The 15644-nt window shown below is 51.5% G+C and overlaps 1 protein-coding gene across 1 annotated transcript in view; it reads left to right on the forward strand.

The window, feature by feature from the left end:
• Positions 1 to 15644, forward strand: part of PLXNA2 (plexin A2) — a gene marked incomplete at its 5' end in the record, with an annotated part of 93615 nt that overhangs the window by 75923 nt on the left and 2048 nt on the right. The window contains 9 exons of the mRNA XM_010135598.1: positions 1 to 209; positions 4294 to 4360; positions 5028 to 5174; positions 5619 to 5778; positions 6167 to 6270; positions 10891 to 10990; positions 13236 to 13426; positions 13988 to 14157; positions 14903 to 14908. Of these exons, the coding sequence (XP_010133900.1) occupies positions 1 to 209; positions 4294 to 4360; positions 5028 to 5174; positions 5619 to 5778; positions 6167 to 6270; positions 10891 to 10990; positions 13236 to 13426; positions 13988 to 14157; positions 14903 to 14908 (1154 nt within the window). The remainder of the gene's footprint in view (positions 210 to 4293; positions 4361 to 5027; positions 5175 to 5618; positions 5779 to 6166; positions 6271 to 10890; positions 10991 to 13235; positions 13427 to 13987; positions 14158 to 14902; positions 14909 to 15644) is intronic.

The following is a 15644-nucleotide window of genomic DNA, read 5'->3' on the forward strand; positions in this document are numbered from 1 at the left end:
AACAACAAAGTCTTCCTGCTGTCCATCATCCGAACGCTGGAGCTGCAGCGCAGCTTCTCCATGCGTGATCGTGGCAACGTGGCTTCGCTCATCATGACGGGTCTGCAAGGCAAGCTGGAGTACGCCACCGACGTGCTCAAGCAGCTGCTCTCTGACCTCATCGAGAAGAACCTGGAAAACAAGAACCACCCCAAACTGCTCCTGCGCAGGTAACGCAGTGGGACAGGGAGCGGACAGGGCTGCGGGCAGGTCCGTGTGGTCCCCTGGGATGCCACGGGCACATTGCTGATGGCACCCAGGGGCTCTGTGGGAGCAGGGTGCTGGTGTCAGAAAGAAAAGGCTGTTCTCCATGAGGGACTTTGGATGACCCATCCATTTCCTCACCTGTCTCCAGGACGCAGGGTTAACTCTGCTCTGTGATTTCACAGATGGCTGAACAGGATCTTAAATCAGATCCAAGAGAGCTGTTACCTCTGCTGCACGTCTCTGTCTCTCTCATCATCTCCCACCCTGCCCCGGCAGCACCCTGTCCCCAGGCTTGGCTGAAAGCAGGTGATGATGCCAACACTGTCACCTCTGCTGCCTCCTCCCTGCCCTGCCCAGCCTGCACCACCATGACTGAGCTCCTGCCTCTCTCACCGCTGCGTGCAGAGATGCTCGAGCAGTTTATAGGCTTCATCCTCGCAGCATCCACGTCTGCCTGGAAGGGGCAGCGGCGTTTGTGTTTCACAGCTGGAAAAGGAGCTCAGGAATGGATTGAGCAACTCACTGAAGATTGTGCTGGGAGATGGCAGAAAGGAAAGGGGGAAAAGTGTGTATTAATGTAGGCCAGAGCAGCAGCCAGAAGTAAAAGGCTCCCCCTGTTATCCGTGTCATGAGCCACCTCTGTCCTGTGTCCCTTTGGGTCCCAGCTGCACTGCAGAGCCTGGCCTTGGCTGTGCCTGTGGCTCCGCTGGCATCTCCCTGGAGCCAGCGGATGGAGGAGAGGGAAGGATTTCACACCTCTAGGAAAATTTCAGGGATTCCTCCAGCCATAATGAATATACTTGACAGGAAATTGCTTTAAATCTGGCTGTGTTTGCGGAGGCAATAACTCATCCTGGAAAAGGAAGCCGTCTTAATTTCCCCCGTGGCTTGACGAGTTGCTGGGAAGGCGTCTTCTGCCACAGCCATCAATAATGACTTTTTGCAGTGCTCCAAGAAATACATGGCTGGTGATGAGAGCCATGCTCTCTCCTCCCTGCAGCACCCAGCAAAGAGACAGGGCCATGAGCAGCGCCAGCAGCAGGGAGAGGGGGAGACCTGCGCTGGGATTTAGCCTTTTCACAGGAAATTTGACCTGGAATGTTTCCAGGGATGGGGCATCTCCCACCTCTCTGGGAAACCTGGGCCAGCGCCTCACCACCCGCCTGTAAAGAATTTTTTCCTTATATCTAGTCTGGATCTACCCCCTTTTAGTTTACACCCATCACCCCTCCTCAGGTCGCTACAGGCGTCACTAAACCTGTGGCTGGAGCCTGTCCCAGCCCCGTGCCCCGCAGGCTCCCAGCTGGTGTTGGTGCACAAAACAGCCAGGCGGGAACGTCTTGCTCTGACTTCATAAGCAGTGATCAGCCTTAAAGTGAGATCCCTTTTTTATTATTATTTTTGAGCTCTCTGGTGGCAGCAGTTGATAATTGGCACTCAGTTCTTTCTCTCTTTCTTCCTCATTCTCCCCTCTCTCTTTCTTCCATGACTACCCCTCACGGGAGACAGCAAGAAAGTTGACATTAAATCAAATAGCTGCTCTGGTTCCTGGCACAGAGCACAGCACACAGCAGTTCAGAGACCTACACAGAGCAGGGAAAATTAATAAAATGCATATTTATTTTTTGAGTTCTCTCAGCTCTTTTTGTTTAGTTTTGTTTTATTCCTGGTGCCTCAGAGAGTCAGAGGAGCAGCCATGGCGCTGGTTACTGGCGTCAGACTCCTTTGGAAAGTCGTCTCTGGATCGTGCCTTGCCCTTTTTCTGTGGTCAATACAAGAAGGGTTTTCCCCCAGTCCAAGGTTTCTCCCCTGCCATGTTAAGCTTCAGAAGCTTGTTTTTTATTTTTAGAGGCAGATCTCCAAGTGTGTTGCAGATACCAGCAAAGCAATGGAGCAAGAGCGATGCCTGCCGAGGGGCAGCAGCTCTCGCTGGGCTTGGCAGAGCCCTCCCCGTGTAGCAGAGAGAAGGAGAGGTCAGGCCTCGCTGCAGGTAGAGGTCAGGCAGAGGTTCAGGGCTGGCTTTTACCCAGCCACCCAGCACCGACTGATTTTGAAGGCAGAGGCCCGGGAAGGTGTACCCAAACTTGTTTGCGAGGAGACTGCTGCTGCACCCAGCAGCGAGGAGGGGTATAAGCAGCCCCTTTCCTCAGCAAGGGTAGGGCAGTGATGATGAACTCCATCGTGGGCTGTCCCCGAGGCTGGCACTGCAAACACCTCCCGGCACCTGTGTGCGGTGAGAGGAGAGTGAGGTTCAGTGCTTGAAGGCACAGAGAGATGGCATTTGGCAGTGATGCTCTGAGGTGTTTCTTGTCGCCGTTCCATTCAGCTGATCTTGTATTTCTGATAAAGAAACAAGGACAGCCAGGCACGGGACTGTTCGGTACCCTTCTCCCGCACGATATGCCCCAACTTCTCTGCAGCTCCATATTTCAGGTTTTTTTATGGTGCTGGAGTCGGTGTCAGGCCATGAGCAGCCAATGGGGACAGGACACAGCAGTACTTCACTGGTAGGGCTGATCGGGAAGCTTGCCAGCCCTTAGTTTAATATTCTATTAACAAAGTAGTTTATTTAATTAATACTCTGAAGTCTTGACTGTATCATTTTCTGAGTTTTTCACCTATTCTTTAGTTTGCGTCACTGACTCCACTTGCCGTGGCTCGCTGGCGCAGCAGTGTGCTGGTGCTTCTCCTCCTTAACTGGGTGACTGAAATATTTTAACCAGGAGAACAACGTCTGTGTCAATTTGCAGGATAAATTTTTAGGCAGTTCATCAATTCAGGCTTAAATTCTTTGGGGATCTGCAGACATTTTCACAAATTCCTGGCAGATGTTGCGATCCGAAGAGGTGATGGATAGTGTGACCCCAGGTCCGTCTGCCAACTGTGGCTCCCGTTTACTGTTGATTTGCTTGTCTTTGGGATCAAACCCTGTTGCGTCTGTAGTGTGTGTTTTTCATTCAATGCCAGAGTTTCCAAACACGCAGAATGCTGTACAAATACGTACCAGGAGGCAATCCCTGATTCAAGGCAGCAGAGCAGACGGGGGAGAACAGGGAAAACGGGTCTGGAGTGGGGCGGTGACTGGCTCCAGGTCAGGGTACGGGCAGAGGCAGAGGCTGGGAGCATCCCTGTGCCCACTGGGCATCTCCTGAGCGTGTTGGTGGCACGGTGGTCAAAAAGGCAGTTGGCAGGAATGGCACCAGGAGCAGAGCTGCTGGCTGAGGGGTGCCCAGACCCCTCAGGGCTGCTGCAGAGGGGCCAGGGTCCCCAGAGAACAGGGTGCTGCAGAGGGCAGGGGGTTGGACCCACCCCGCTTTGCTTGTGGAATTTGGACCACATCCTGGTGTCGCATGTGGCATGAGGGGAAAGCTGGCAGCGCAGAGCCGGGCTGCCCAAAGCCATGGTCGCAGCTGACAGAGCAGCTCTGCCCTGCACAGCCCGGCAGCTCTGCCTGGCTGCCACCCCCAGCAGGAGCTGTGTGGTCAGGGCTCAGATGTGGGCTGAGAGACACCCTGCCACCAGCACATCCATCCTCTCCTTGTCCCAGGAAAAGGGATTGTGGTGCCTGAAGGAAAATCTCCCGGTCCTGCAGAGCCAGCATTAAAAACTATCATTAGGAGCCATTGTATTTAAATTAGAGATAATTTAGGGCACAATGTGGGGAGAGGACACTGGGTGGTACTGGGGAGAAAGCTGCAATTTCACTGCCATTGTCACTCTGCTGTCCCTGATTGCCAGGAACTGCTGCAAATCCCAGTGATTTACTGAGCCAGGCTGTAATTTGCACCACGTGCAAGGAGCCGAGTGTCACCAGGCTCCTGTCACCAGCCCCATCAGGGCTGTCAGCTGGGCAAGCTGCTGGCAGCTCAGTGCAGGGGGGGACAGCGCTGGCCACGTCCTGCTGCCTGCCTGCTCCGGGGCCACAGCACTGATTCAGAGCCCATGGGTGCTGTGCCCAGAGCTGGGTGGTGTCATGCAGGGAGATTTGGGGCTCTGATGCATGGTTTGGTTTTGTATGTAATGCGTGTGTCCTTCTGGCATCCCTAGGACCGAGTCGGTGGCTGAGAAGATGCTGACTAACTGGTTTGCCTTCCTCCTTCACAAGTTCCTCAAGGTAAGGAGGGTGGAGCTGAGCCCCTGCTGCTGCTTTGCTGACTCACGCACCAGCCATCCTCAGGGTAAATCTGGGCTTGAAACTCCTCAGTCAGTCTCCAAGGCAAAAGATGCAGTAGCAAGACAGGGGAGGTGGAAATTTCTGGCAATGCCTATACCCGGGGCTGCTGTTCCGTGGGCTGAGTCAAGCTCTCATGGCCTCTGTGCTCAGCCCCCTTCAGCCTCACGTCGCCTGGTGTAATTCTCACATAGTGGAGTTTCTGTTGCGCCTCTTTAGTACTCAGGAGAAATTCTCACATCTTCCTGCCTGGGCTCCCATGTTTTCTAACTTTATTTGTGGTTTTGGAAGCCTCACAGAATTTGCTTCATGGGAGCAAACACTGAGATCAAGATCTCAAATTCCTGGTTTTCGCAGCCATGTGGATTCAGTAGAGATTTACCAGGCCAAAGACAACACAGCCATGGGGCAGCGGAGCTCATGGATTTGGCTGTCCTCTGCAGGAGCTGCTGGCCGCTGAGCGTGGGTTGCACGTGTGCTGAAGATGGAGTCAGTGGGACTCTGTGGCTGCTGAAATGCATCATGTTGAAAACCCATGTGCAGGCTGGTGGCGCCGGAGGGGATGCACCTCCACCTCTCTGTTAGTTGTCCTGTCTGTCTCGTTGGGTAGGAATGTGCTGGAGAGCCACTCTTCATGCTCTACTGTGCCATCAAGCAGCAGATGGAGAAAGGTCCAATTGATGCCATCACAGGAGAAGCCCGTTACTCCCTCAGTGAGGACAAGCTGATCCGACAGCAAATTGAGTACAAGACTCTGGTGAGTGACTGCTGTGGAAGCTGCCATTGAATCACTTCTGTCCTCCGTGCTTGGACGTGAGCTGCTCTGACCTTTTGGCTGGTGATGAGGACACTACCATGAAGCACAAGTGTTGCTGGTACAATAAAGCCTCATGCTAGGCCCGTGCCCAAGTCAGGCATGTCCCTGATTGGCAGGTACAAATAGCCCGAGCCAAGGTTTTGAAAGGCAGGGCTTGAGAGGAGCATTTTATCTCCCTGGGCATTGAGCATTGCCCTCCCTCTAGCAAATGAACATGGACGTCCAGGACTCCTGTCTAGTTCATTATAAAGATTTATTAGATGCCATAGCATGATGCAATGGGGTTTTTATGAGAATGGGTTGTTGTGACACATGTGGTTGCAATTTTCCTGAATGCTTGTCTGAAGCCCTTTAAAGCATGGCACGGTTCTCCTTCCCTTCTAGATCCTAAACTGCGTGAACCCGGACAATGAGAACAGTCCAGAGATCCCTGTGAAGGTGCTGAACTGTGACACCATCACTCAAGTCAAAGAGAAGATCCTTGACGCAGTTTACAAAAACGTCCCATATTCTCAAAGACCGAGAGCTGTTGACATGGACTTGGGTAGGAGCTCCTTGGCCTCACAGGACGGGGAAGATCAGAGAGGTTGATCAGTGATCCCTGGTGGGTTTTGCAGAGAATGAAAAGCAGAGCTCAGGCTACACACCACTATACGTGTTTCTGCCCCTAGAAAACACAGGCACTGCTGCTGCCAGGTGGGTTTCCAGCTCAGTGGGATCAGCTCAGTGTCCGTTGACCACAGAGTGAAAGATTCCTGAGCTTCCTTCACTCTGCTGAGAATTTAGATTTCTCTGGGTGCCTCTTCCTGGGAGATGGGCTTCTCTGCAGGCTCATCTGTCCAGTAGTTACTTGGGCCAGAAGTGGATGGAGCCTGATAGTGCCTTTTCCCACTCAGACCATCATGTCTGCCTGTTTTTTGCCTCTCCCGCAGAGTGGCGGCAGGGCCGGATTGCTCGTGTGGTTCTGCAAGATGAAGACATCACCACCAAGATTGAAGGAGATTGGAAGCGCTTGAACACCTTGATGCATTATCAGGTAAGAACGCAGCCCCAGCAGACAGCTCCCAGAAGGCTGCCCAGGAGGGAAGAAAAGAAAAGCAGAAATCTAATTCCCAAGTATCTCTCTCGTCTCCCAAGGCAGGCAGGGAGGTCACATTTGTATGACAAACCAGAAGGATTCAATGAGCTTCTGCATTAGATGAGAAAGCAACCTTGACATGGATCTTAAAGAAACTAGCAGAGGTGAAAATTGGCTAAATTAAAACCACTAGCCGTGCTCGTGAGATAGAGGGAGCGGTGGCGAGGGCTGAGCTGCCACTGCTGGCGATGCGGGGCCAGGGGAGGGGATGGCACGGGGGGCTTCAGTCTTCACATGGGGGTCTGAGACAACCAGGAGTGCAGCAGGGAAGGGAGAGGAGGCTCTGCCTTCCTTCAGAGCTTTGCAAACACCACATGGTCTGATGGTCTGATGCAAAGCAGCAGCTCATCTCATGCTCATCATGTTGCTGTGTGTTGACTCGAGCATCATGCAAGGATTGGAGAAGGGAAACAGCAAATCCTTCAAATACTGCCACTTGGGAGGGTCGAGCGAGTGCTGTGGGGAGGAAGGTACAGAATGAGACCGGGTCAAGAGAAGGTGAATATCAAGATCTGCTTCTCGACAGAGAGACATCAAACCTTGTAAGTCCCAGACCTTATTCCAAGCCAAGTAACAGGAGTTTTCCCCCTAAAGCCTTATAAAACAAAGGCAGACAGGGAAGATGCTCTGTTACGTGTTGGCCAGGGTGCGTGAGGTGACCTAAGACATCGCTGCCATCTTTAGCTTTTGCAGCTTGCACATCCCAGCCCAGGCTGCCCTGAAGTGGGGGGTGTCTGTTGGAAAGGGCTTCTTATGGGGTGTGACAAATGGAACGAGAGGTAAAGACAGAGCTGAGAAAGGTTTAGTTGAAGAGAATCAAAGGCTTTTGCTCAAAGACCTGTCTGCAGCCGAGGATAACTGCGTTAACGGGGACCTGTAACCTACCACTGCCCATCACTACCTGCGCGGGAGTGCTCAGTGTTTCATCTGGCATCTTCCCCTCTTTATACACCATCTCGAGTCCATCAGCGTGACTCCCGCTGTGTGAGCTGACTGTGAGCCAGCATTGACAGGAGCCACATCATCAGGGAGCGAGGCAGAGAGAATGGCATCAATATGCAAAGTGCATGTAAAAAAGCACCTGGAGGTCAACTTCTCCAAGCAGCCCAGAGGATTTAAATACAGATTACCTTAAAATGTCAGAGGAGTCGTGCGGATGAATTCCATTGCTTCTCAAACCTGGTTTACCTGACAGTTGCAGGGGATTAACCGCCGCGCAGGGAAGCAGCGAGACTGTATTACGCCTTGATCTTTAAAAGTCATCTGAAGGCAGTGAAAGGCGCGTTTGTCTGATGTGTGTTGGGTGCCGGAGGGGAGCACTTTCAGTTTAGCGCCTGTGGGAAAACCCCAGCCACAAGTTTACCCTGAAAATAAACAAAATCCTTGTGGCACCCAAGAGGCCTCAGCTCTTGCTGCCATTTCAGTGTCACTTTTGCTCTGGAACAAAGTGGAAGTTTGCCGCCAAACATCCAAATAGGTGCCAGTTCATGGGTCCCTTCGCCCGAGCTCTGCGCAGCCCGACAGAGCTTCTCAGCCATTAAAGAGATGCCACCGAGTTCGCTGTCCTGCCACAGCAATCTTGTCAAGGCACAGCTTTTGCCACAGACAAACAGCTATATATTTTTTTTTTATTCTTACCTTTTTTTTTCCTGTTGGAGTAATAAATGTTTTTATTAGGTATCGAAAGTAGAGATGCTCCAGGTCCGCACAGTAAAACAAATCTGTGGGCAGAGGCACAGCTTTGAAGAATGTATAAAACCATGGGAGTGCCCAGTGCTGCCCTCTCGCCGTTTTACCAGGAGTGTGATGTGTAAAGCAGGTGTGGGCCAAGCCGTGAAAATGAGATCTAGGTGATCTCCATCTTCTGTTCCGAGCTGTCTTCGTTCAAATCTGAAGGCCAAGTGATCTCTGCTTCCACAGGCTGTGGTTGGAGGTGCACGGCCCCTGCGTCCATCCCAGAACACCGGGAATTTTGTGTCTTGTGAGGAGGTGCTGTCACCGGAGCAAGGACCGGACCCTGCCCACTCCTCGCAGCCTCCTCCCTGCTCCCCGTGGCTGCAGCTCTGGGCTCGAGCTCCTCCTGCTCACCGGGGCAGGGGGGGAGCCTCTGCAGAGGGCAGTTATTTCATTCCAGGAGTTTCTCAGCTCCACCCTTGGCTGCTGGATTTTGACACTATTTCATTTGTTCTCTGCATGTTTAGGGCAATAAAAATGCAATATCTAGCTGCATCAACCAATACGATGTATTTTTCATGGGAAGCCTTCACATGCAAAAGCCAGATTGGATTTAAAATGAAATATTCATCTTTCTGTAATATTTTTGAACCTCTTTATAGAGTTACATAGAGAACTGCGTGCCTGCTGCTTACTTCTTCATTTATAAAAATGGATGTGTAGGTTAAATAGGTGTAATTCTTTGTTAAATTCTCTGGAGCTTTTAGACTATATTGTAGGGAATTGTATTGCATTTGCTCAGTATCCTTTTGGTTTCATGCCTATTAAACTCCGTGGGAGAGTCTTGGCCTGTGTGGCTTTACTCAGGAAAAATGAAACACTGAATTTAATATCAAATGATTTACAGTGGCTCACGCAGGGTTAACTCCAAGGCAGCAGAGTATGAATACCTGTCAGCCACCGTGAGTCTGGAAAGGCCAAGAGACTAGAAAACTATTTTAAATGAAAAATTAGTAGCAGAGAGGGGAGATTTATGTGGAAAATGAGACCCAGGCACCACAAGTGGTGTGGACGTGGGGCTGGCAGCCTCGTTGCGTCCTCGTACCTGCGGAAGGATGGCATTATTGTCCACGCTGCTGCTCTCCCCGCTCCAGCTTTTCCTTTTCTTTCCTTTAAGGTGTTTTGTGCAGCGTGTTTCCAGCTCGTGGAAAAATCAGAACATTTGTACAGTTGTAAAACAGGCAGCCCGCTTCGCAGGCATCCCTGGGGTTTTACGGGAGTGTGGCAACAGTGGAGTGAGATGGGAAAAGAGTGTGTGTTACATCTGATGCTAATTTGCACGCTGGTGTTTTTCAGCTGACAAGAGCCATTCGACCCAAAATTTAGAGAGTGAGAGTGTTCTGTACGTGTGTGGAATTTTTAACGCCTCTCTCCCAGTTAACCACAGTCCTGGTGGAGAAGGATCTGGCACAGCGGCGGGGAGCTGCTGCCTGCACGGCAGCACCCTGGGCTGTGGCACGCTTGGATTTCTCCCTGGTGAAATTGAACTGAAGTGGCAGCTAATAACAGCCTAAGAAATAATATCACCACTGATCGGTTCTTCCATTGAGTTAATAAATTGGATGAAGCGAAGCAGGAGCAGAAGAGGAAATAACAGAGGTGTTTGAAGTGTTTTGCTTAGAAATATCTCACTTTTGTACTGTGAAACACAAGTGACTATTATTTCCACTATCACTGGCAATAATAATAACTCGCATTTACATGAAACCTTTCATCTGAATGGAAGCCAAAGGCTTAAAGGCAGTGCAGATCGCTGTGTGCAGGTCTCCTCACGGCCTCAGACGTTGTACAAACCCCCCTCTGCTGAGAGAGTGGGTTGATGCTGCAGGAGCATCATCCAGCCACTGCCCTGGAGCTTCCCCATGCATAGGGATGGTGCTGAGTCCCTCGCAGGACTCCTGGCAAATAACGGAGGGCTGAGCCCCAGAGGCAATTTTTCTGGCACAAAGAGGCATTTCTTTTGTGCAGCTCCTTGAAAGGATGCTTTGGCTGGCCCCGGCGGGTCCGTCAGCCTGCGAGATGTGGGGACTCTGCTCTCTGCTCCTTTGCCGTGCTGCACCATGGGCCACAAGTTCAAAATTAAAAGACACTCAGGCCCGTTCCCTGGAAACCTGCAGATTATTAATTAAGGGAAATAGGTGAAAAAACCTTCAGTGACTACTAGATTTATAGGGAGGGTAAAATTAAACATGGCTACTAAAATCTGCTGTAACAAAATCTTGTTAGCACTAATGTTCATTTATAGTTTGACTTCCCAGCATTTAATTCCTTCTCCGGTGCGGTAGAGGGACCGACAATTTAGCACCCTGAAAGATGGCTTTATGACTTGCTCAGCTCTAAATCAAACTTTTAAAGTTAATAAAAATGGCTAAAATAAAAAATGGTTTAATAGGAATGTTTTATGGTCCATAACGTTATTATAGCCGTTTTATTCCCTCTGCATTGTTACTTTAATTGGATCACAACAATTCTTGAGATTCTCATTTTTATTGGATGAAAAGTAATCTTAAATCAGAACGACCAAAACCATCTTCGATACATCTTTTGATTTATCTCTCCTTTCCTTCGGCCCCTTGCTGTAGAGCTGCTGCCGGCCCAGCGCAGAGCTCAGCCAGCCTGGGGCTGCCCACAGGATTTCTCCCCGTGCCCTCGGCCGAGCCGAAGGCTCCTGCCCAGCCTGGCCCCGGGACTTCTGCTCCGTCTGTTTCCTGGATGAGCAGCTGGCAATTGCAGTGCGGACGATGGATCTTGCTGATCACTGCTTCTCCTCCTTTGTCTCTGCAGGTATCAGACCGCTCAGTTGTGGCTCTTGTTCCCAAGCAGACCTCCTCCTACAATATTCCTGCCTCTGCCAGCATATCCCGGACGTCTATTAGTAGATACGGTAAGAACCGCAGTCACAGATGGTGACCGGGCATTGCTGCTGCTGCTGCTGCTCGGCACGTTCCCAGCCAGCCCAGGGCTGGGTGTGACACCAGCACGTCGTGGTCTCGCAGCTCTCAGTGAGAATTGTCTGCTGGGGCTGGTGGTGAAGGTGCCGTTGTCACAGGAGGGCAACACTGTAAGGGAATGAGGTGGGGGGAAAAGCAGCAGCTTCCCCCGAAGAACCACACTACGTCAGCCAAAGTGGACGTTCGTTCATATGCCAAACAGAAAAACGTTCCTCAGCTCCTGGCTTTTTGCAAAGGCGTTTCCATCTGGGAGCAGAACAGCAAAAAGACAGGGAAGCTGAGAGGAGGGAAGGGGCAATGCCAAGCCCACAAGCAGCCTTTGGAAATGAAGGACTTCAAAAAGCCCAGGGAAAGGCTTTTGGGACAGAGGGGATGGATGCTGCGGAGCTCCTGTGGGGCTCCCGCTGCGGGAGAGCGGCTTTGGGTCCCTCACGTGTCAGCGGGGCTGCGTGAGGGAACAGCCCACTCCCTTCATCCGTTTCTTCCCAAAGCAGAGGATGCTGAATTCCCAGCTAATGGGTCAGAAACGGGTAACAGCAACCTCGGCTCAGCGCGCTCGGATGTGCACTCCTGGGAATTCGCTATTTGCATAATAGCAGGGCTCGGCACTTCACAGAGGGTCCCTGAAGACACTGCAGCCTGAGTAAATGAGGCTGTGAGGTGCCGGGTGTGCGTTTATAGCACTAAATCCACAATAATGGTAATAATACACTTCCATAAAAGGCAGCAGTGGCAAAATCTCTAGTGCACTGATCTTTCGTCAGCTTTCATTTTACAGAGTGTTTTACAAACGAGAGGTCTCCTGACAGACCTGTCTCCTCTTGTTTATAGATCCCAAAAGAATGGGTTTTTTTTCCTCAAGTAAGGGTTCTGAGGAGCCATCCATGGGGAAAGCCGGGAGAACCAGCATTTCCCCCGCGAGGTGAGGTGTAGTCCAGCCGAGTGTGCAGCGCTTCCCGCACTTTGGTGATGGAAGAACCGAGGCTGGGTCACACAACCCAAGTCCTCAGTGCTCAGTGATCCGTGGCAGATGGAAAAGCTTTTGCAAACTACCAATGTGAACCATCATTGCTCATGTTAAGATTAATACTTCTAATTGTGCAGACAGAATTTAAATGAGGTACTTATTTACTTCCCCATTACATATCGGTACGGAGCTATGTTTAAAAATAGAATTGCTAGATGCTTCCCTCGCTGTCCCCCTGTCTGTCTCCTTAATTATATCAGTTGGAGTACTCATTTATCTAAGCCTTAATCAGGAATGAAAATCTAGCTAGTTTGGTAATGACTTGCGTATTTCCTCGGCTGATTTTTGATTGATCCCCTTACTCTCGATGAGGAGGGTGAGCTGCGAATTAGGAGGCTAAACTTGAGGACAATGCACAAGGTTCCCTAAAACCAAAGAAATTTAGTGACAAGAAAAACCCAGTGACTCCAGCTGTGCTACTCAGCCCCGTGTTTCAGCTTGGAGACACGTGGATGGGATCCCGGGAAGCACACTGTTTGGGAAGTTAAATATATCTCACATCCCTCTGTGGGTTTTGAGCAATTAAGGGAAAAACCTTTGTCTTCTCCACTTTGAGCTCCCGTTTCCCTGCTGGGGAAGGGGACAGCAGGGTGGCTGGAGCCCTCAGCCCCACGGGCAGCATGGCAGGATGCAGAGCTGGCCTCCAGTTCCCCAGTCAGTGCTCAGCTTGAGCCTTCCGTGCTCTAATGAAAGCCTCCAGAACAACAACAGCAGCTTCTTCTGCCCTTTGTGCTGATTGTGCTGGGCAGTGGCTTATTATTTACAAACTACCGAGATCAGGAACCTTGTCCTGTGAGAGTTCAGGTTCACATCCAGGATTGATATGTATGAGCTGTAACTCATGAAGGAATCATGCACCAAGCTGGATTATTGAGTTCACATGAGTAAAGGGTGTGAATGAAGCAGAAAAGTCCCGTGTCTGAGTGTGAAAACAGAAAGGCTGGAGTCTGCGGGACTCTAGTTGGTGAAGACCAACACGTATCTTTAGCAAACACCGATTTTTGTTGGTGCCCAGGTGGTATTGCACTGCATTACCCCATAAACAAGCCAGTGCAGTTCATTTGGGCATTAGCAAGCACAGCATCGCAGAGAAGGGACAAGGAGATGAAAAAGGGTTTGCTGTGAGTGTGACCAGCTTCTCTTCCCATCAGACTCCACCTTCCGCTACACTGGCAGCCCCGACAGCCTGCGCTCCCGGGCCCCCATGATCACCCCCGACCTGGAGAGCGGCGTCAAGGTCTGGCACTTGGTCAAGAACCACGACCATGGAGACCAGAAGGAAGGAGACCGGGGCAGTAAGATGGTGTCTGAGATCTACCTGACCAGGCTATTAGCTACAAAGGTAACTGCCATGTGCTAAATTCATTGGGAGGTGCATAGGGAGGACCCTCTAGACACACTTGCCAGGGGTCCTATGCAGTCCCCAGTGATGCTCAGCTCCCAGGAGGGATTTCCTCACGCTGGAAGTGATTGCAGCAATACTTGATTCTCTGCATTGTATCTTTGTGTATTAAAACACAAAGAGCTGCAGAGACACAGCAGTGCCTGTAAATATTTCACCAGTTTCCTTGGTCAGAGAGTTTTCCTGCCTTTCACTGTGTTTTCAGCACTATAGATAACACAGATTTGCTTTTGAAAGCAGAAGAAATCATTTCAGTTTGGAAATAAAGAGTAAGTGCAGCCGTGAGTAGCTGCAGGCTGGAGCATTCCCTTGGGGTCCTCGAGCAGTGCAGACACCATTCATGAAAGACCCCTACCATGCTTTTTCCCATGGGGTCCGTGGCGGCACTCTGCGGGGCCGTGCTGGGCTGTCAGCACCATCTGGCCTCCCCTCCTGCCACCGCCGCTTAGCCGAGCGAGTGCCCGTCCCTCCCTTCACCCTCTCGGTTGCTGCCCCCATTAGGGTACGCTGCAGAAATTCGTGGACGACTTGTTTGAGACGCTGTTCAGCACCGTGCACCGCGGCAGCGCGCTCCCGCTCGCCATCAAGTACATGTTCGATTTCCTGGATGAGCAGGCGGATAAACACGGCATCCACGACACAGACGTGAGGCACACGTGGAAGAGCAATTGGTAAGGATGGAGGAGGAGGGTGGACGAGGGGGGCAGACCTGAGCATTAAGCAATTATTGGCGTCCTGGGGAAAAAACAGAGATGGGGAAGAGTTTTGGGGAGGCTGGGAACAGCCAATCCCATAGCTCCAAAGATGGGCTGATGGTTTGCAAGGAGCACCGCTGCTGTCCCAGTGCCCCAGCAGCAGCTGAAGCATTTGGGCAGCGGGAGGAGGTGGTGAGAGGGGACAGAGTTAGCCCCACATGCCGCCAACATGGACTGCAGCCAGGTTCAGCCTTCTCCGAACAATGGGGGCTCCCATGTCTCTGCCTCTGCTGTTATTTTAGGATTAAAAGCTCCACGGGTCAGATATTTTCCTCTGCAAGGAAGACAAAAAAGCACAACAAATGGTTGCTCCCTGAAGACTTTGTATTTCCCCCCGCAAGTCCCTCGTGGTTTAAAAGGTCTCTAATCATCATGGCTGCAAAAGCAGGGTTCCCTGCTAAGGCTGTAGGAAGCTAAAAACAATTTCTTGAAAGCCTGAGAAGGAGTTATTAGGATAAAAACTCCAAAATCACAGAAAAAGATGAGACTTCCTAAAGCAATAAAGAAGAAAGCGCCCACCAGCAGAGTTTGTTCTGCCAGAGCCATCAGACCACGCAAGCCCTGCTCCTTCCTTCTGTGCTGGGGCACGGGGGGATCCAGAGAAGGGTGCGAGTTCGGTCTCTGAACTAACAGCTCTGCTGAGCACTTTGGTCAGCTGCAGCATTCCCAGAGAGGGCGTTCGGGCAGGGAGATGGGAGAAGGCTATTCCACTGGAGCAGGTCAAAGCCAGCAGGAGCTGGGGGGGTCAGGGGTACTGGTGCTGCCAGGGGTGCGGCTGAGCTGCTTGTCTGCAGTGCAGCAAGAGTTAAGGCTGAAGCCTTCAGTGCAGCGAGCTGGGTAGATGGAGAGAGCCCGACTTGAAAGGTAATGGAAAGCAGCAGCTGTTTTTTTGATCCTGCTATACAGCCAAAGAAAAAAGGAATAATAATTCCCCTTTGATTGCAAAGGCCTCGGGATTTGGGGACAAAGCCTCTGATGCCTGCTGCACTGCTCACAGATGATGGGCTGCAGAGTGGCCGGGCAGTGGCTGATTAGCGCGGGGGCACAGCACCACTGCCCCGGGCTCAGCCCTGTGCTGCAGAATCCCGCTCTAACGATCTCGGTTTAATGGGCCCCTCACGGAGCCGCTCACCCAGTACGGCTGAACACTGCTGGGCTCTGCCCTGGCACCCACTGCCCGCCTGCCTCCCGCCTCCTTCTCCTTTCTGTGCAGGATCAGAGCCCAGAGCAGCTCCTGGGGTGCGCAGGACAGCAGTGTCCAACCCAGGCATAGTGGAACCCATCACAGGCCATCCAGGCAGCACTGGGCTAACTGGTATTTGATGGACCTGCTCCTACTCAGAGTATTGCTGCTTCCCACCGTTTTTATTCTGCTTAGGCACACAAATTGCAGCCATCGTTCT

Source organism: Buceros rhinoceros, unplaced genomic scaffold (genome assembly GCF_000710305.1).
Source record: "Buceros rhinoceros silvestris isolate BGI_N320 unplaced genomic scaffold, ASM71030v1 scaffold18030, whole genome shotgun sequence".
In the NCBI taxonomy this organism is placed as follows: Eukaryota; Metazoa; Chordata; class Aves; order Bucerotiformes; family Bucerotidae; genus Buceros; species Buceros rhinoceros.